General features: G+C 34.0%; 2 protein-coding genes across 6 annotated transcripts in view; one reads left to right on the top strand and one right to left on the bottom strand.

Annotated features, from left to right (window-relative positions):
• The window catches only part of LOC144977287 (ribosome assembly protein METTL17, mitochondrial-like), an 18,459-nt gene extending 13,202 nt beyond the window's left edge, over window positions 1-5,257 (bottom strand). Inside the window, exons 1-3 of one of the 3 annotated variants that reach the window (XM_078922336.1) lie at window positions 5,141-5,257; window positions 1,188-1,383; window positions 101-232 (exon numbers count right to left, since the gene is read on the bottom strand). In XM_078922336.1, coding sequence (XP_078778462.1) covers window positions 101-232; window positions 1,188-1,383; window positions 5,141-5,224 — 412 coding nt within the window. In that variant the 5' untranslated portion in view covers window positions 5,225-5,257. Of the gene's footprint in view, window positions 1-100; window positions 233-1,187; window positions 1,384-2,758; window positions 2,888-4,775; window positions 4,936-5,140 lie in introns of those variants that run through there. The other 2 variants (XM_078922335.1, XM_078922337.1) reach the window with 2 other exon arrangements.
• LOC144977288 (enoyl-CoA delta isomerase 2-like) lies at window positions 5,183-21,008 on the top strand. Of its 3 annotated transcripts, none has more exons than XM_078922338.1 (10): window positions 5,183-5,312; window positions 10,321-10,486; window positions 12,428-12,526; window positions 13,671-13,850; window positions 14,631-14,703; window positions 15,966-16,068; window positions 17,192-17,312; window positions 18,377-18,466; window positions 18,775-18,918; window positions 20,754-21,008. In XM_078922338.1, the coding sequence occupies exons 1-10, from the start codon at window positions 5,275-5,277 to the stop codon at window positions 20,898-20,900; spliced, it is 1,161 nt and encodes a 386-aa protein (XP_078778464.1). In that variant the 5' UTR covers window positions 5,183-5,274; the 3' UTR covers window positions 20,901-21,008. The 3 variants fall into 3 exon arrangements, with proteins under 3 accessions (XP_078778464.1, XP_078778466.1, XP_078778465.1); XM_078922340.1 differs by lacking the exon at window positions 5,183-5,312 and adding an exon at window positions 7,202-7,239; XM_078922339.1 differs by lacking the exon at window positions 5,183-5,312 and adding an exon at window positions 7,765-7,814.

Genomic DNA, 21,008 nt, shown 5'->3' with positions numbered 1-21,008 from the left:
TTAATCAACTATGAGTCAAGCTCCAAGGTAATAGTGTAATCAACATTGAGTGAAGGTTCAAGGTAAAATTTAATCAATCTAAGATTCACTGTTTAATTACCTTTTTCAAGAATCGTCTGTTCCACTTCTCTGGCCTTGGTTTGAATGTCTTTATCTGACATTGGTGGATGACGGCCTTGGAGATATCGAACCAGATTTTGAGTTTTGGTTGCCAGTGACTCAACAGGATATCCTGACAATGATTGTTATAGCATTAAACTTCTATTTCAACTCTCTCATTTACATATTAAAGTGCAATCAAACAAATGTGTGTGATTAACATTCATCTTGAACTGAAGAGAATTACACACTGTGACTATAATTTTTTTCATTTGACTTAAAATACCAGTGGTATGAGCTAATGACAATAATTTTGATTAGGAGATGAACGGCAATAAGTCAAGTAAGTAATATAAGTGCCCACTCCACAATTTATTTGAATTTTATTCTTCCCAAATATTGCAGCTATTCCACGTGTGCATCCTACTTGTTTTACACGTGTATGTCTTGTTTCATACATGGCAGAGTGCATAAGATTAAATAAAATTTGCTCCCTCATTGAAAGTTTGTGGGGTTAGTCAGTCAATTTTGTTGTGATCCCTAAGCAGCCGAAGGGAGAGAGTTTGCACGATGTACTAAGTTTGAAAGCCATATTCTTGTGTGGCTGCATGGCTCAGTGGCTAGTGCCTCTCTCTCTCTCTCTCTCTCTCTCTCTCTCTCTCTCTCTCTCTCTCTCTCTCTCTCTCTCTCTCTATCTCTCTCTCTCTCTCTTTCTTTCTTTATCTCAGTCTCAGCCAGGCAAAGGGTGCCATGTCAGTTGAATTTCGAGTTTGGCTTCCTGACACCATATTTTTATTCTCTGTTCTCATCTGGCACTTTTCTGTAAAACAATTTATGATCAGATCAGATCTGTAAAATTATGGGTACCTTATCTAAATTAAATGTTTGTACTGCTTTTGACCTTATCATCAAAACTGATGACAGTATTGCTAAAAAAACCCTGAACTGGATTTACAGCTGAAGAAAAATTAAATGCAGTCATCTTTGTAAAAAAAAAAAAATGCCTTTGGATCCCAGCCAAAACAGTATATCTGCTCTTAAGTTATGTACCAATCAAGACTGGCTTGCTATGTAGTGTAAAAACTTACTTTCCATAAGAACCTTGACTGATTTGAGTAAGCGGGCTGGTAGTTTTGTAATTATCTTTCTCATCACCCCTGGATGTCGTTTGTAGTTGACATGACCACTTGATCCCACACATGACTGTTCTAGAAAGACAGAGACTGACTTATCCACTTTACTTTCTTTTGTTATTTTATAGTCTCTGATCTCACTTGCATGTTCCTGGAACATGAATCAAATAGGAAAAAAATTTTTTTTTTAATTGATGGAATAATTTGAATAATGAAAGAGACAATTAATTTTGTATATCGAATAAGTTCTCTGGTCCATCTACAAAGCTAAGTTATTTTCTTAAATGCAAATATTGAAAGTAAACAAGCAATCACACAATGAAATACATACAAATTTACTCGCCCTTGTATTGACTAGTTATCATGAGATGTTGAGTTTTGCAATTTCTATACTTGGACTTGGATTTAGAAACTAAGCAACTATTTCCAAGGTATCCAGTCACATAGGTCGTCACTTGTTTTTTAAATATAATGTTACATCATGAAAAAGGAAAATCTGATGACCTTCAGCATTAAACACTTTAATGAATATGAGCCTCTTTGAAAGCCAAAAAAGTAAAGTAACCAAAAATTGAAGACTTCATGAATTGAAAATTCACATTAAAGACTGCTCTGCCTTGACATTCTCAGTGATACAGTCTCTTACTCGACTTATCATGGATAAACAAGATCCTCAAGGTTTTGAATGTTTTCTCAAGGCATAACTCTCAACTCTTCACCCAAGAAAAAGGCTAAATTGTTTATTTAACAATGCCATTTTATTTGTCAACACTGCACCCTAGCAGTGATGTTAAGCGTCCAATGAATAAAGCTTGAAGTGATATGCTTAATCAAATTTCAAAATGGCATTCTTAAGTAATATTCTTTTACATTCTCAAGACAAAATTCTGATGATGCATACATTATAACATTTTCTCCTTGAGAAAACTTGGGACTTACAAACTTAAGCAATTATTAATCTTAATAAGCGTTTACTTTCTGGGATTTTGTTATCGCATTTTTTGATTCATTGTTAGTGATAATAAAACACTAAATATTGTACCAAAAGAAGCAAGAATAAATGATTGTTTACCACTGTCAATCAACACTTAAAAATGATAGAAGAGCTTACTCATAATTAGTGACGAGTGGATATAGAATCAAAATTTATTTCTGTGGTGTTACAAAAACAAAACTTCTCAAACAGGGATTCAAAACAGTCGTGTGCTGCTGAACTTTTATTTAGTATTGGGGAAACAGATCTCTCCATGTTGATATAATGTCCATTATTTGAAATCATTTCATTTGTTTATCATATATCAGCTAAGTAGGTAATTTCAGACAATCTAAAAGAATAGATTACTCCTGGATCCATGTGTTGTTTTTTTTTTCACTGGTGAAACTGAGTGTACCTCTACTTTTTAAAAATTCCTTTTAACAGCACTCTTGCTGAAATAAATGACCCAAAATTTAAATTGCCGCAAAACATTCAAATTGAAAACTAAAACAAAACAAAACGAAAAACCAATTTTCTGTAGTACAATTACCAAGCAATTCTGAAATATCATCTCTCTCTCCCTCTCTAGAAGCATGCCAGTTTGTCACAGGCCACAGTGAGGAAGATTGCCAGTTTGTCATAGATCCAGTTTGTCACAGGCAGACTGTGTATCTGTGTATGATGGAAGCTATCACTGACACTCTCAAAGAGTAAATGAATGATTGGTTGATTGTTTGAACTGAATTTTATTTTCCGATTGTTTTTGATAAAAGAACATTCATTGATGAAATTTTACAGAGTAATTTTTTTTTGGTTTGTGTACCAAAAGGGGAAAAAAATTAACAACACAAGAGGGACTATATCTACATCACAAATTTAAAGGTGGAGAATAAAATACTTAAGTTACAAACTACACTGTTAAAGTGCTGTAATTATTACTGGCATCTACACTCAAATACTTAAATGAAATTATAACAAATGGATCTTTTTCATGAGACTTCTTTCAAGACATGGTTATGTTGTTTAAAAAAAAGTTAAAGTGTGTATACCTGTCTGAGAATATTCACAGCGTTTTTTGGACATCAAAACTTACAGCCTAACAAAAAAAGGTAAAGAAATCATCTAAGACTAAGACCGACTTGGACTAATCTGGAGCCTGTGACAAACTGGGTCTGTGACAAAAACTGGGCAGCCCCATTGATGAGTGTCAGTGTCACTTAGACTATGCAAGCTCAGTTTGGTTTCCTTACATAGAAAAATACAACGAGTTAATTGAAGGTGTGCAAAGGAGGGCCACTATACAGTTGCCTGGACTAGGATTGCCTATTACGAGGAAGACTGAGGAAACTTAATTTACCAACCTTGAAATACAGAAGATATAGGGGGGACATGATAGAACTTTACAAGATGACAAGTGGTATATATGACCAAGACATGACAGAATTTATCAAATGGAGGAAAAACTTCACAATAAGAAAAGACACCAGAGGTAACAAAAAGAAACTGCTCACACAAAGACCAAGATTGGATGTGTTAAACACAGTTTTACTGTGAGAACAACGAAAATATGGAACAGTTTACCAGATTCTGTTGTGAATGCAAAAGGCCACCTCTATTCTCAGCAGTACTGCAAATAATGATTCCCTCTATTCGCTGTAGTACTGTGAATAGTAGATAGCGGTCATTTTCATTATTCATAGTAGTACTGCGAATTAGTAGATAGCATTCGTATTCGTTATTCGCAGTAGTACTGCAACTAGTAGATATCATTCATTGCAGTAATTTGCAGTTGTAGCCTTCAAGCCCAGAGCTTTTATTGTATAGAGATTGGGCGCAAAATATAAATAAACTACACTGAGATATGAGTCGAGCAACAGCGAGAGAGAGAGAGAGAGAGAGAGAGAGAGAGAGAGAGAGAGAGAGAGAGAGAGAGAGAGAGAGAGAGAGGAGATTCCTGGAACTGGAACTGTATAAAATGTAAATAATACAATAAATGGGGACGGAACTATTCTCATTAAATTAATCTGAAAGATAAGCTGATAGATTTCACGATGTGAACGAATGATCAAGTCGGAGAAGTGGGACGGTGAAATTTTCATGGATTGGATTGGGGTAACAAAAACAAAACAAAACACGATCTTGTCAAGTTTCAGATTTGAGAAAAGTTGAAACGTTCAAAATCTCAATTCTCAGTCACACAAAATGTTTCAATCATCCCTCCTTTTCTTTCTTTCTCAAACTAACACACTCATTCAACTTCAAGCCATTCGACAACACGCCATTTTGAACAGAAAATAGTGTTGTGTTCAGTGAGGGGACAAAAACTAATTTTCAGAGACGGGAGAGCGCTTCTACTACTGCGAATAGTGGTTCCACTGTGGCCCCACTATTTGCAATACTACTGCGAATAAGCACTTTGAATGCAAAATCTTTAAATTTAAATAATAGCTTCAAGAGCAGACTAGACAAATTTTGGTCTGACCAAAATGTTTTGATGAGAAAGTGAAAGTGAAAGTGTCTCTCTCCGTAAGAGAGTGGGCAGCGATGCAATATTCGTATTTGATTACCTTGATAAAACGACAATAAAATACTTTTCTACAGTAAGTGAATTGATCGAATAATCCATGCGTGTGAAAAAATAAATATCTATTTTTTAACTTTGGGGTTATTTGTCGCAGCAAAATTGAATGTCCCATGGAGGCTGCCATGTTTATCGAAAGTACGTGTTTCCATAGATTTGGTAGCGGCGTGAGATGAAAAATTTAACAAAAACCATGATTAATACACGTGGTCGAGATTTTTGGAGTGCAGATAGCATCCTCTAAAAATAACAAAAAATGTTTAAAACACATACAATAAGCAAATTAAATAATAATAATAGTAATGATAAATAAGAATAAAAAAGTGAGATACTTGATTTGTCAATACTCACTTTGATTGTGATAAAAATCGAGTTTCCTCCCTTCATGACTTCGTGACCCTTCCTTTGCAACTCATATAAACAAGTTTTCTTCATTCCACGAAGACGGGTACGAAGTCCAGTGTGGGTTCTCAAGACATTTCACTATGAATTCTGTCATTTCAAAAGTTACAGGTCTTCGTTGGTAAGAGTAACGATATTCAGAAGAAATTCCAAATATGTCCGCCCTAATCATCCGATTGGGATGCCTCAGCTTCTTATTTCTACTAATCGCTTGTGGCCTGTGTCATTTCATTCCACCGCTGTGATTATCCCCAGACACCTGTCTGGGGATAACGAATTTTCATTATCCCCAGACGCATATTTGAATCTCCGCTCTTTTAAACAATTATCCACATTCCAGAATATGGAATGTTTCCAAATGCACATAGTATTCACATAGAAATAAGGAAAGCTAATAAAATATCTATAAAAACATAAAATTAACTAACATTAAAATCAGTTGTTACTACATATATACACAATATGCGTCGACTTCGAAGTGGGTGTCATGGCCGAATGGTTTAGTCGTCTGCCCTGGAAGTTTGACCAGAATCGACGTTGTGGGTTCGAATCCTGGTAACGTCACTTTTTTTTTTTTAAAAAATTCCGTCTTCTTTTTACAGAACGTTGAAAGGGATAAATGTCACATCCATCCTCCCCTCACCTCTTTTTTTTTAAATATTAAACTCTCTCTCTCTCTCTTGGTTTTTTTTTTTTTCTAGTTTCTAGCAAGTATATTCGTCCCCACTCCGATCTCAAATAGTAATAGTGTTTAAAAAGAATAAATAATTAAAAAGCAAACAAAGAGAAATATTCAGAGAGCGACCAAATGGTCAGATAGAGGATAGATATAATAATAATAATAATAATAATAATAATAATAATAATAATAATAATAATAATAATAATAATAATAATAACAATATGATAATGATAATATAATAATAATAATAATAATAATAATAATAATAATAATATAATAGTAATAGTATGATAATAAGAGTATTAATAATAAAAATAATATTATTATTGATAATAATATAATAATGATTATGATGGTATATAATAATAATATATTAACAATTATTATCATATTATTATTATTATTATTATTATTATTATTATCATTTGACCAAAACAAAAAAAAAAAACAATAATAGATCTAGACCAAATTAAATGATGAAATAATATTATCGGAGAAATAAAAAATTCAACAGATTAAAAAAAACTTTTGCTCGGAACTCGGAACAAAAGTGAAAACAATGAACATCAATTGGGAAGAAAGCAGCTAAAAGGAGTAAAATGAAAGGTGGCCTAACCCGCTGAGCTGTCTATCCACACCGCTATCGGACTATCTTAAATTCATATATGAGCTAAACAGGAAAATAACAGGTGTCAGTTTTGGGCTTTGGGGCGAACAACACCATGGCCTAGGAATTCGTCCGCGAAATAAAAAATAATTCCCGGTCATCCCCAAAATTGTGGCCAGAATGAGCAAATTATAGAAACAAGAGAATATCAATAAAGTTAAGGTAGGTAGGTAGTGAAAATTTAAATGGTTGGTGGACTATGAACAGATTTGATGATTTTAACAACTTTCTTCCTGGTTGAAAATAAAAAGTCGAATTGCCAGTTTGACGTTTTCAGATCAAAGTAACAAAAGAAATTTCATTGATCCATTTGCTTTAAAATAATTTTTTTTAAAGAGCTGGATTTGACATTTGATCAATATTTACTTTCATCTTGTGTTAAATATCACTTGATATATTAACTGTTTTGGGACACAACCACTCGTATTTTTTCCAGAATATTTGGTATTTTTCACGCCTAGTTTGGCATTTTGCATAAAATCTTTCTGCCCACTTGCTACATGCGTCTGGGGATAACAAATTTTCTTTATCCCCAGACACCAGGTGTCTGGGGATAACAAAAATTGGTTATCCCCAGACACCTGTCTGGGGATAACGAATTTTCATTATCCCCAGACAGGCGTCTGGGAATAATGACACCTTTATTCCACAGTTCATTCAGTCTTTTTATGAGCTAATGTCAAGAGGATTTCGTTCTTGGTTATTTGAGAGGCGTTTTTAGTCTCTATTTTGATAGAACTAGAACAATGTGATATCCCTTTTGTCAAGATGGGGAGGGGAGTTTTCATGGTTTTGTTTTTATTATGTTTTAGTTATGGTGGCGTTTTTATGCACCTCCGTCCGTTGGAGTTGGAGGTGTACAAAAACGCACCGTTTTTTATGCACCTCCGTTGGCGGTGATGGTAAATTAATGAAAATGTTGCTGCGTACGTCCATTTGGTTTAAATAGTTTTAGATTGTAGTTTAGCACGACGTACGTTTATAAGATGACAATAAACTAAAAAATAATAACAATAATTTAACAAATCAAAAAAAAAAGGAAACATGGCACACATATACTGATCTCAAACAAATAAGTAATTTTAGAAAATTAAAATCGAAGCTTTTTAAAAACATGATAAAAAGTTTTTGAAAAAAAAAGCAAACAAAAATAAAGTAAATTTTTTTTTTTAAATGTCTACAATGGGAATCGAACCCAGTACTTTCAAGGTTAGAGTCTGACAGCTTGTCCACTGCGCTATGGAGCCACCTGACCGTTCAACACATTTGATAAGGTCTTTCTAAAAAGATATTTTACCTTCAATGTAACTTCTATTTTCTGGTTTAATATTTCGATTTTTTAAATTATTATTATTATTATATAAATTTATTAACAAAAACATCCTACAGATATCACAATATGACTTTCGCCGTGTCCAAATACAGAAATACAATATCGCTGATGAAATTGGGTGGGATGCGCATGTATAAAAACGATCCGTTAAGATACACCGTCAGCGGAGGTGCATAAAAACACTACAATGTTTTATTTTCACATCTCTTTTGACAAAACTTTTGATATTATGTCCTAATTTCTGTTCTTAGTCTTAGTCTTAGGTACCGGTCAGTACCCTTGTTCCACAGTTGTAGTTAACATAAGTACGGCTGTCGTTATTGCCAGACATGTCTGCTAATAAAGAAAAACGATTATTGGCATCAGACAATAACCAAAAGTTCAAAAGCCTGGCCTTTTCATTATTTCCAGACGTTGATCATGTTGGCAGAAAGATTTTATGCAAAATGCAAAACAAAGGGTGAGAAATAACAAATAATCTGGAAAAAATGCCAGTGGTAATTTGTGTCCCAAATCAGGTAATATCAAGTGATATTTAACTTTAACACAAGATGAAAAGTAAATAGTGCTCAAATGCCATATCCAGCTTGTTTTATAAAAAAGCAAATGAATCAATGAAATGTAATGTTTTGACACTTTGAACTGAAAACATCAAACTGGCAATTCCAACTTTTTTTTCAACCAGCAAGAAACTTGTTAATCAGCAAATCGGTTGATAGTCCACCACCATTTAAATTTCACTACCTACCTACCTGTTACTTTAACTTTATTGATCTTCTTTTGTTCATTCTGATCACAAATTTGAGGATATTGAAGATGGTCGGGGCGGATTTATTTATTTTGCGGACGAATCCCTAGGCCTAGGTGTTGTTTGTCCCAAAACCAACGTACTATTTTCTTGTCTTCCTCATAGAAAATAATACAATTTATTATCACACATCCACAAAACTAGATCCAACAACATATTATTTGAATCAGAAATGAAAATAACTATCAAAATAAGCAAGCAAAAATGGTGGAAAATTATTCTAGCTCATATATGAATTTTAAGATAAACAGATATTATATTGGTGTGGATAGACAGTTCAATGGGCTAGACCATCTTTCAGTTTTTTTTTTGTGCTGCACTGGTTCGAATCCTCTCGCTCCCTCTTTTTTTTTTCTTTCTTCCTAAATGATGTTGTTTTCCCTTTTTTTCTAAGCAGGAGTTTTTAAATTAATTGATTTTTTTATTTCTCTGATGATCAATCAATTTTAATTCATTATATATTTTGCTCTACTAATTCTGTTTTGTTTTTTTCTCAAATATTTATTATTATTATTATTATTATTATTATTATTATTATTATTATTATTATTATCATCATCATCATTCATCTATCCACTAGCTACTATGTATACAGTTACATACCTGTTTAAGAGATAGAGGTTTTAAAATTTGACCCCAAAAAAACACCAAAAACTCTCTTTCTGTTTGTTTTTTTTGTTTGGCCTTGTTCCATTTCTGTGCATGAATTTCTTTAAAATGTTTTTATTCTATTATTATTTTTTTTTCTATCTGACAATTTGATCGCCTTCTGAATGTTTTAAAATTATTTATACTTTTAGCATTTTTGGAGATCGAACTGGGGACGAATATGACAATTTGCAATATTCTATAGACAGGATCCAACACAGAGAGAGAAAAAGATTTAAAAGAAGAAAAAAAAGGGGGGATGGGGGGGGGGGGGATGGGACATTTATCATTTGCAAAACTCTGTAGAAAGAAGACCAAAAAAAAAACCAACAAAAGTGTCGGAACCAGGATTTGAATGCACAGTGTCAATTCCAGCAAGCCTTCTCAGGCAGACGACTTAACCATTCGGCCATGACATCCACATGAATGTCAACACATATTTTGTATATAGTAACCTACTATCCATAGACTGATTTACTGTTGGTTAATTTTATGATTTTATTGATATTTTATTAACTTTACTTGTTTCAATGTACATTACGAGACTTTCCATATTCTGGAATGTGGATAAATGTTTAAAAGAGCGGAGTTTCAAAAAAGTGTCTGTGTATAATCGTCCATCATTATTGCCTGACAGCGTCTGGCAATAACCATTCATCGTTATGCCCGACAGGTGTCTGCCAATAATCATTTTTCTTTATTGCCAGATATGTCTGGCAATAGTCACATCACATAAGTACTGTAAAATTTTAACAACAAGGGTTTGTGTTGATTCCCTGTATTCTTCCCATGGGTCTGCTTCAAGAGAAGATTGAAATAGCCCAAGTTATGATATGATTGATAGAAAACCATGGATTGGAGGTACAAATAGGACAAGCTGCTCTGTATGTGACAATCAAGAGTTCTTCAATTACTTAATTGATTTAAAGCTTTTCATAGTCTTTTTTTTTCACCCCTGTGATTAAGACTATTGCTTTGATTTTGTCCTCAGTACATCACTTTCGAGAGAGCTGTTTTCCAGATACATTCACGGGACCAGTGTTTTAGCAAGACCAGCTCATGATGCTCAATTTGAAGATGCCAAAACTCGTCTGAATTCCTTGAAAGAGGATCCTGGAAATGATGTCAAACTTCAGATATATGGACTGTTCAAACAGGTACTATTAAAGATACATAAGTTCAAAATATTCATCTATATTCCCTGGTCTCAACATAAAACAAGGGAATAATGGCTTTAAAGATTCATACCTTTAGAACAGTACCCAATGAAATTAAATACCTCATGTTTATAGAACAATCTAATTGATGATACCAATAGAATGCTGTTTTTTTTTTTTTCAAAATCGCATAAATCCAAACTACTTTTTCCGCAAAATGACATGTACCCATTTGACCAATTAGCGACTCTGTAAACATGCGATGACTTTCCACTTGAGATCTGTCCTTTCTCTTTTCAACCTACGGCATATGATATGTCGATGGAAAGGCGTGTCTTTCTCTTTCTTAGTAAAAGCACGAGTTAACATTACATTGTTGAACCAAGAGAGAATCAAATTATTTAAACAAAGATAAGCCTATATAAATGACCGTTCCTCATTGGTCAGCAGATCACTTGGAGCCTTCAGCTATTGACAATGCATGCATTTGTTCTTGTGCTTTGTCTGATCATTCTAATAATGACATGTCTGTGTGTGTGTGATGTGTCTTTGTGCAAGCATTCAATGCATTTACATGCTTCAACTTTCAATTGTCATGTAAGTAATTACCAGATGAGCCCCACCCCACTTCTCAAGATCTCTGACCAGACAAAGAAAACATTTGGACGTATGATTTGACCTTTCAAATCTGTTTTTTTTTTTTTTTTTGTAAATCTCATTGGTCAATGTTATGACAAGTGATTGACAGAAGCTTGTTTGAATTCTTTTGAGACAATTTTATTCTATTGACCAGGGTCAATTCTTCTCTCTCCCGCATTCTCTGTCTCTGTCTCTCTCTCTCTCTCTCTCTCTCTCTCTCTCTCTCTCTTCTCTCTCTCTCTCTCTCTCTCTCTCTCTCTCTCTCTCTCTCTGTCTCTGTCTCTCTCTCTCTCTCTCTCTCTCTCTCTCACACACACACAGGGTCACAAACACACACATACAAACGTTCAGAATTCTGCTATCTCTCTTTTACACACACAAAAAAAACAATGACACGAAAATGCGTCTTGGCTATCTCTCTTTTTATTTTTTCTGCTCTCCCTCTGACAAAAAGGTATGCTTTCTGCACCTCCCTCTCTTACTCTCTCTCACTCTCTCTATCTATATATCTATTTATCTCTAGAACCACCTTCACGCTTTTGAGAAAATGCACCTTGAAAAATTCTCGTCTGTTATCAAACCTATTACATTCTTTTCTAGGTGTTCATAATATTTTTCTCTGAATCTTTCAAACTACGTGTCGTTTATGGACCCGTCTACCTGCCTGTTATCAAATCATTGAGCATAACCGGCTTTCACAATCAGAAAAGCACCACCTATTATTTTGAAAATTTAAAATGCACCCTTGATAATACAGTTTTGTTTTTTGTAGTATGGTATTTAAAACCGTGTTTTATGAATTTAATAAGAGATATTGGCATCTTTGTTTTCAAGATTTATGGTCGTTTTGTCACATTTATGCGCTATTCATCTCAAGTGCGTTTTTATTCACTCCAAATATTCACAACAATAATAAAAAGAGGATACTATATGGAACAATACTCAGAGACTTTACCTTTTCTGCCAAATTAGTTACTTACACAGCCACTGACAAACATCCTGCTGATATTTAACATGTCTCATTGGAATTGGATGTCTATGAACTTGATCTTCTGTCCATCAGTATGGCCTTTACAGACTTAATAAATCCAAATTTGGGAATGCCAACCAAATGATTGCGAATATGTCCAATAGGTTACATATTGACCTTTGCAAACCAACCATTACGAGGAACTTAAGAGGGGGGGGGGGTATAAAAGGTCTGAAAGAAGGACCATTCTTCCATGTTGGCTGATCCAGTTAAATTATTATTGATTTTAATTTTGGTATCTGATATTAACAAATACTTTTCTTTTTCAATAGGCTACAGTTGGGAAATGTAATGCTCCTAAACCTGGCATGGTAGACTTTGTGGGCAAGGCCAAATGGAGTGCTTGGAATGCATTGGGAGATATGTCTCAGGTATTGCCATGTGTGGATGGTAAATGTGAGAGTAATATTTTTTATGATATTTCAAAGGTTTTAATGTTTATGTCCAATTCTCTATTCATAGCCAATTAAAAGCATTAGAACATCACAATTCCCTGCCCCACCCCCGACCCCAACACCCCCATTTTTCAAAAAAATAAAAATTCCCCGTTTCTCTTTATTAATTCTCCAACCCATATCTGATATTGCAGCACAACTACGATATTTCTAAAGTCCTCATCGCAATTTTATTTTCTGGCTTTACTAGTACACTCATTTTGTACATGTTACTTCCCTTTATACTGTAATCTAGTGTGTTTAAATGAGCTTGTGATTTACCATTTTCAATAGGATAAGATAATCACTCCTGGTGTGGATTTTAATTATTCAAAAAGCATCAGAAATATTTCATTACTGTCTAAAACAATTTTAACTTTCTTCATGAACCATGAGCTCATGTTTGCCAATAATTGAAATGCATTTAAAGAATTAATAACCATTGACTCCAAAAACTCATTTCAAGCTGATTGAATTAAACATTCTGACTAAACTTTGGAAAAAGAAAATAATGGATATCGACCTTTAAATTGGTGGAACTTTCTTTATAATGACACACATTTTCTAACAGCCTGGAATTTATTACAAAACAGCAATCTAATTTCAAAGATGCGTACAGTGCCTGTTACTTTAAAATCTTTTTTGTCCAACGAATACGAAGAAGAAGAATTTTTTTTTTTTTTTGTCTTTCCAAATTTTAATGCACTTACGAACTTACGAGCCATTTAAAAACTGGTCAAGAAGTAAGAAAATGCTCTTGATTAAGGGGGGGGGGGGGGGGGGGGGGGGGGGACAGAAACAAATCAAAAGCTTTCCCAGAGGTTTCAAGTTAATTTACGTATCCATCTATTTGGTTGCACATAGATTTGAACTTAACTGTTGAAGTAATTGGGAAAAAAGCTTTTTTTCATATGTACACAATTTAGAAAATAAAAATAACTTTGAGAAGAAGAAAAAAAGGGAGGGGGGGGGGGGAAGATTAATGATAGCAATAAAAGAAAACATAAGCTTAACTTTTGCTATGATTTTAATGTTTACTATTTCACTTCTTTCTTTTTGATTATTTCATTTTTTGAAAAAGGATGACGCTCAGCAAGCATATATCAAGCTTGTGAATGAATTAGCAGCACAAGAACAAACAGAGGAAGTAGCAGACCCTGGTGCTGGAGTTCAGTATGATGGAATCAAAATTACAAGAGAAAACAAAATATTCCATATCCGGTTGAATCGTCCAGCCAAAAAGAATGCTATCACATGGCAGGTCAGTGGAATCAGAGGAACAAAGCATTCGAGTCATGAGGACAGTTTGATTCTTTTTCTTTGGATTTTAAAGATCATAATGTTATGAGACCCATAGGTTAACATATTATTTAGTGATAATGAATTAATGAATATGAACATTTATACAGAGCATTTCCATTACATTCACCATGCTCAATATGCATCGTATATATTCCATGTATTCCCCCAACAGACCATGTGCAGCTAAGTTTCCATTTCATAAAATACATATCACCAGTTGGTCATCCTTATTTTTAAAAATATCAAAGTGACAAATTAAAGAGCCGGTACTGGTGTACGATAAAGACTGAAAAATTGTGTATGAAACAGTGCCAGACAAAGCAAGGAAAGTAAAGCATCCAAAAAATCCTTTTTTTTTTCTTGCTTTGTCTGGCACTGTTTCATACACACTTTTTCAGATCTCGCTTAAAATATCTGACTGCCTATAGCCAGGTGCTCATTCACACCTTAATTGAATGAAGTAATGTGTGGAAAGTACCATGCCCAATGGCACAATGCCAGTTTTGTGATCCATCAGGTCCTTGATCACGCCAAATATTATTCTTACAAAGCCATCAGAAGAAAGCAAAAGTTATAAATTGAGTGAAAAATAGGATATGGAGGATAAAAGCAACTCAAACTTAATTCATGTCTGCCAGTATTAAGAATTTTAAGAATAATGATAATAAAGAGATAAAATAGCCCCGACTTTTTTATATTGACAATGTTTTTAAATTCTTCCTTTTTTTTTAAAAAATAGATGTACAGAGACATCGGGAAATGCTTGAAAGAGGCTGCAGAAAGTGATGCATACAGCATAGCTGTCCTCACAGGTATCCATGTTGTCTTTATCCTTTTCACTCTCTAATTACAATTACAATTCCACATTTTTCTTAATACATATTTGATCTTTGCATGTCTTTTACCGCATACTTAAACTATACCATATAATTTAAGCTGCCTTTCTTTGCTTTGAGTTTGTATAAATAAAATACCCACATATTTTGTAATCTTCATATGTGAGTATTTCCTCTTATTGCATCTGAAATTAAAGTTATTAAATTTAACAACTAAGTGAAACATAATTACATGGATTTGTGTATGTTATTTCTCTACTTATGAAAGATCCATGTATTTTGGACGGTCGTTATGAATCTCATCCATTGCTGTTTATATAAATACATATCCTATTTATAAAATTTAGAGAAAAACTAGGTTGATGTGTTGAGTTGATGTGATGCATCATTACTAATCAAAAAGCTTCTCGTCATGCAGGGAAGAGCCTTAAGCTTTAAGTTTCCCCTTCTGAGCCGATGAGATCAACTCTTGCTGTCTCTTCTTTCTCCCTATCTCTGTTACCCTCTTCTTTCTATGGGATTATTTGGTTTTGCCTCATCTGTGGTGAAATCTTTTGCTGGATCCATTTTTCTGTGAGAGACATAATTTTTTTTTCTTGTAAATCAGCTTTCTGTTTTATTTAAATGTAATTGATTTTATTAATACACATTTTGAAATCATTTGTCTTCTTTGGCAGGGGTTCTGTACCTGAATCCAAATGATATTACTAGTAAGGCGGTCTCTGATGTTACAGGAATTCTACTTTTGTTCTCTCTTTGTGCTGGTCTCCTTAATCAAACTTTTTTGACTTTGTGACAGATTAATTTTGTGTTGCTGAGAATATTGACGAGCTTTATGTACACCGTTAATTCCAACTGGGGATGGAACCTGACTTGAAAATTAAAAGAAAAAAATGTAAAACAAATAAATAGACGGGCAGTTTGAAAAATCTCTTGGGGGGGGGGGGGGATAATTTTGTTAAGGATAAGTCTTGAAGAAAGAAAAATTTGAATTCTATAAAAATCAAACAGGTTTCATGCTAATCTTGAAGCCATTAAGTCAGATCTTAGTAAATCTTGAACATCACCGTAACAAATTGTCAAGAGCCGTGCAGGTTTTTGTACTTGAAAATAGGAAATTTATTATCTCTCTCTCTCTCTCTCTCTCTTTCTCTCTCTCTCTCTCTCTCTCTCTCTCTCTCTCTCTCTCTTTTTTTTTTTTTTTTTTTTTTTAACTGCTTCTTTTTTTTCCATTTCAGGCACAGGTGACTATTACTGTAGTGGCAATGACCTGTCCAATTTTACTAACGTCACACCTGAGAAAATTCCTGCCATGGCCAAGGAGGGCAGAGAGGTCCTGTTGTAAGTGAAGTGAAATTTTTGGGGGAGGGGTTATGGTTAGATGCAGCCAGTCTTGCATCCTTTGAGATCTTAATTGGCTGCCAGTGGAGAGGAAAATCATTTATTTGATTGTTATCTTGGTTTATAAATTTTATATCAATTGTTCCTCTCTGTATATTAACTATCTTTTAAACGTAGATACTCCAACAAAAACCTTGAAATCGAGTGATGACAAGCTCAAATTAGTAAAACCTAAAATACTTCATAAAGTTGGCACTCAATCATTTCAATTTGCCACTCTTAAATATTGGTATTCCCTATCTATCAAACTTTTAAAACACAACTGAAAACCCACTTGCTCCAAATTTAATCTTAATGATTGGTTTGTGTATGTATTTGTTTATTTCAATCAATACCTACATTTCAATGTAAAGCACTTCGTGCCTGTTTAGACAGGGTTAAGCACTATTTATTATTATAGCTACGAAATTGCGAATGTTAAACCCTCACTGAAAAATAGTAAATCTTCACAAAGAAAATCTTTAAAAACTATCGTTCTGTTTCTAACTATCCATTCTTGAAAAGCTGGTTCTAAAGCAATTTCTTGCTCACCTTAAAAGAAACTGAAAGAAATCTTTTAGTCTGTCTTCTGAGAAAATCACTTGACATAGACTGCTCTTGTCTGGTTTGTTAATAATCGACTTCAAATTATTGACAAAGGTTCTTGCACACTACCGAACATTCTTGATTTATCCTCAGCTATTGATCATGACTTACTGTAAACACTTCTAGATTTTAGAAACACATTTCCGCATTTCTGGCAGGGCATTTTGTCGATTCAAATCTAATTTGTTAAAAAGACAACAAATTGTGGTCATAAATAATTGAAATCTGATCAATTTTATCTTGGTGTCAGGGATTCGATGGGTTAGAATTGGCTAAGACTGAACGATGGCACAACATAAGTCACCTCACCCTAGCTCACTTTGCAGCGCTGCTCAGAGGCTGACGCCTGGGTTATTCCAGTCTTCCCTTGGAATAGACCCTTAATATAAATTTCCCCTTGGGGATGAATAAAGGGAATTTTATTTTTTATTCATTTATTTATATTCCTTCGTTTTTCTTGATTTGTCCAATCTTCCAGAGAATTTGTGAATTCATTCATCAACTTTCCCAAACCTTTAATCAGCCTTATCAATGGACCAGCAGTGGGTATCAGTGTCACAGCACTTGGACTCTGTGATGCTGTTTACGCAACTGATAAGGTAAAGACACATATTAGATTTGGGGTGTTTTTATGAAATAATTCTCTCTCTTTCTCTCTCTCTCTCTCTCTCTCTTTACTTCTTTGTCTCTCTCTTTCTCTTCTTCTCTGTCTCTCTCTCTCTCTTTCTCTCTCTCTCTCACATACACAGATCCCTCGTATGAATAATCACTCACTCACTCACTCACTCAATCCCATGACCGGATGGTCGTTGTGGGGACTTGCGTGAAGCAGTAGTTACAGTCTTCCTCCATGCCTGCCTAATAATCAGTTTTGATCACATCCCCAGGTGATTTTTTTTTTGATAAGCCTATCAAGATTTAAATGTCTGTCTGTCTATTTGTATGTATGTATGTATGTATATATGTATGTATGTATGTATAATCTATGTATGTATGTATGTATATTATTATTATTATTGTCATTATTATCATCATCGTAATTATTAGCATTGTTGTTATCATCACCACAATTTTCTATATTATTATTATTATTATAGTGATAGGGATTATTATTGTTGTTGTTAATATTATTAATATCATTGCTACCGTTGTTACTCTCATCGTCGTCGTCTCCATCACCGCCATAGCCACCAGTGTTATTGTCGTCATCATCATCATCATTGTCATCGTCATCAACACTAATATCATTATTACCTCTGGGACATTCTGTGGCAGAGTCTGAAACTTCACTGTTCAAATTAATACTCCAGCTCTATACATTGTACATTATTTTAGGAAATGGTATTGTGTCAATGAATATGTTACCCTTGTTACATTATCATGTATATTTCCTGAAATAAACAATTTTGATATGTGTGTATGTATGTTTGTATGTATGTGTGTATGTATGTATGTGTGTACGCTCATTTCTTTTGTATACATGTGTAGTAGAAACAATGTGCAAGCGTGTATGTTCGTGTACGGCTGTGTCTGTAATGTAAATGTGTTGATGTTCATACCATGAACCAAACTGAGCATTGTTTACCTCACATGAATAGCCTTTAATTTGGACAATAAAGATTATTATCATTATTATTGTTTTATTTTTCCTTTTGTTTTCCAGGCCACTTTCCATACTCCATTCTCTGCCTTGGGCCAGTCACCAGAGGCTTGTTCCTCTTATGTCTTCCCTAAAATCATGGGGCCGGCCAAGGTTTGATAATGATTATGTTCATTCATTGCATGTTACCATAAAAATTATTTTGACAAAGAATGCATTGATATATTTTGTCTTAGTTAACAATTGACATATTTTATATTTTAGATTTCCCCATTTATAAATTAAGAAATGTCAAAGATGAAAATAAAATGTTGATACTAAATAACTAACAAAGGAAGAACAAGAAAAAGAAATTTTCTTACTTGCTTTTGGTTGAAATTGGTGTTAAGGCTTGACATGTCCTCTAAATATAATGCATTTTCTTCTTAACAATCTTTATCATCCAATTTCCTATCATGCAGGCAAGTGAAATGCTCCTTTTTAACCGCAAGATAACAGCCCAAGAGGCTAAAGAGAGAAATTTGGTCTCCGAGGTCATCCCTGATGCATTATTTGAAAAGGAGACCACAGAGAAAATGTTACAGTATGCAAAATTCCCACCTCAGGTAAATTTTCACTCATGTCAGTCATAAGGTTTTGTTTTCTTTAAGTTACTGCAAGGAATTGACCATTTCACCTTGTGTGAGTTGTTTTCAGAAAAAGACCAACTGTTCTGAAAAAAATATGTATTTAAAATTTTAACCAGAAAACTCGTCTTTCAAATGTGGAGTTTTTGCCAAGATGAAGGTCAATTTTCTGACCAAAATTTTAAATACATAATTTTTTCAGAGTACGGCAGTGTTGTCATATGATGTTAATCATCATCCATTGTGGCTTGTGCTCTTGAGCACGTTGCCGTTCAGCTGTCTCCACGAATCACAATCCTCTGTGGTGCGCATGAAATCTGAGTTGCTTTTTAAGTCACATTTGGCCATTCTTAGGTTATTTAGATAAGTCATGCCTTGTCTTCCTCTAGCTGTCTTTCCTTCGATCATCCATGATGTTAATATTAGTCTATTAATCAAAATCAGTTTACTTGATATAAATGTGGGATTTAAATCAGCCTATTATTTTATTTGCTTAACAGATATTTGCTTGCTTTATAGGAAAGATTATAAGGGGAAAAAAATCAAAATATTTTTAAAATCTTTATCAAATATTTGGATGAAAATAAAAGAACATCTTTTCTGTACAAAAATCAACAAAACTCTCTTTTAAAAGGGACATAATGGGGAATTGTTATATTTCCTTACAGGTGTAGGTGGCTCATTCTCTTCCTAACCTGAAGGACCGGACTTGGTTCTGCATCCCGTCCATCTGTTCATCCATTAGTCTAGCAGTGAATATAGATTGCTGGGTCTCTCACAATCTAGAAAAAATAAAAGTGACGCGGGAGAAATTGATCACCACACCACATTAAGTTGTTGACAGCAGACATTTCCCCCACTTAATGCAATCTCCAATGTCTTTTGAGACGTGGGATCATTTTCTTCCTCTACAAGTCTGTAACTTCAATTTTGAACATTCCACAGACCACAGTATTTTTCTTTCATTGAAGATGTGAGGCTATTCCTGCAATGTTGATGATATGAATGAGTACTATTGGGCATCCACTCTTGAGTGGGGAACTATAAACTTGGATGATTTCCTTTTATTTCATTGAATATCAGTGAGGGGTAATTTCACTCGGTCATTTAGGCCTTGGTAAAATATTGTCACTGTCATGCTTTCTTCTCTGCTGTAGCGGTTCAAGATCTAAATCAGTTTCATGTTTTTTATCTTTGTTGTTTTGATTTATTTTAGATTTCTGATTTGTGGTGAAGGTCCCAAGTGAAGTTCTAACAAAGATTTGTAGCACTGTCCCTCCTGCTGTCGTATAAGTTTCTTCTGAGGAAGCATAAAGTAGATTTTGCTTTATTGCCTATGTTTGTAACCATCATCTTTCCAATTTAGTTTTGTCAGTTATTGTTACTCCGAGATATTTTTACTTCTATATTTCTTTATCTGTTTTAGGAAGGAATTTATGCTGTAAATATTTGATGGCCAACAAATGTCTTTTCCTCACTCAATTCAATCTGTTCACAATCACATGTTATTTGTATGATAGATATTAAGAAGATATTAAATGGTGTCCATGGTAGATTGTGAGTTTATTTCTGGACCTCCGGAACTCTACCAATGCTTCCACTACCATCCCTTCTTCTCTCTCTCTCTCTCTGTCCCTCCTTCTCTCTTGCTCACTCTTTCTCTCTCCTTCCCATCATCCATCCCTCCTTCTCTAGTTTTCTTTCTCTCATGTCAAGGAAAGTTAAGTCACATACCATAATTTTTAAAATGCAAAATAAATTGCATTGTTGTACTTTTCAAACTTGAAGGATGTGAATTTTTTTTGATTCCACAGAGCATGAGATTATCCAAGGTTCTGAACAGATCTGCCGACCTTGAAATTCTGAAGAAGGTTAATGAAGAAGAATGTAAACTTTTGGAGGAAAGGTGGCAGTCCCAAGAATGTATAAAAGCCATTATGAGTTTCTTTGCTAGAAAGTAGTTATAATTATAAGTTGATGTTGGAGATTTATTTATAAAATTGCCATTAAAAAAAATAAAAATTGTTTTTCTTTAAAAATGCTTTTATTTTTTATTTGAATTAAATCAA

Source organism: Berghia stephanieae, chromosome 7 (genome assembly GCF_034508935.2).
Source record: "Berghia stephanieae isolate SIO BIC M18660-M18661 chromosome 7, UCSD_Bste_1.3, whole genome shotgun sequence".
In the NCBI taxonomy this organism is placed as follows: Eukaryota; Metazoa; Mollusca; class Gastropoda; order Nudibranchia; family Aeolidiidae; genus Berghia; species Berghia stephanieae.
This window is presented reverse-complemented; position numbering and strand designations above follow the sequence as displayed.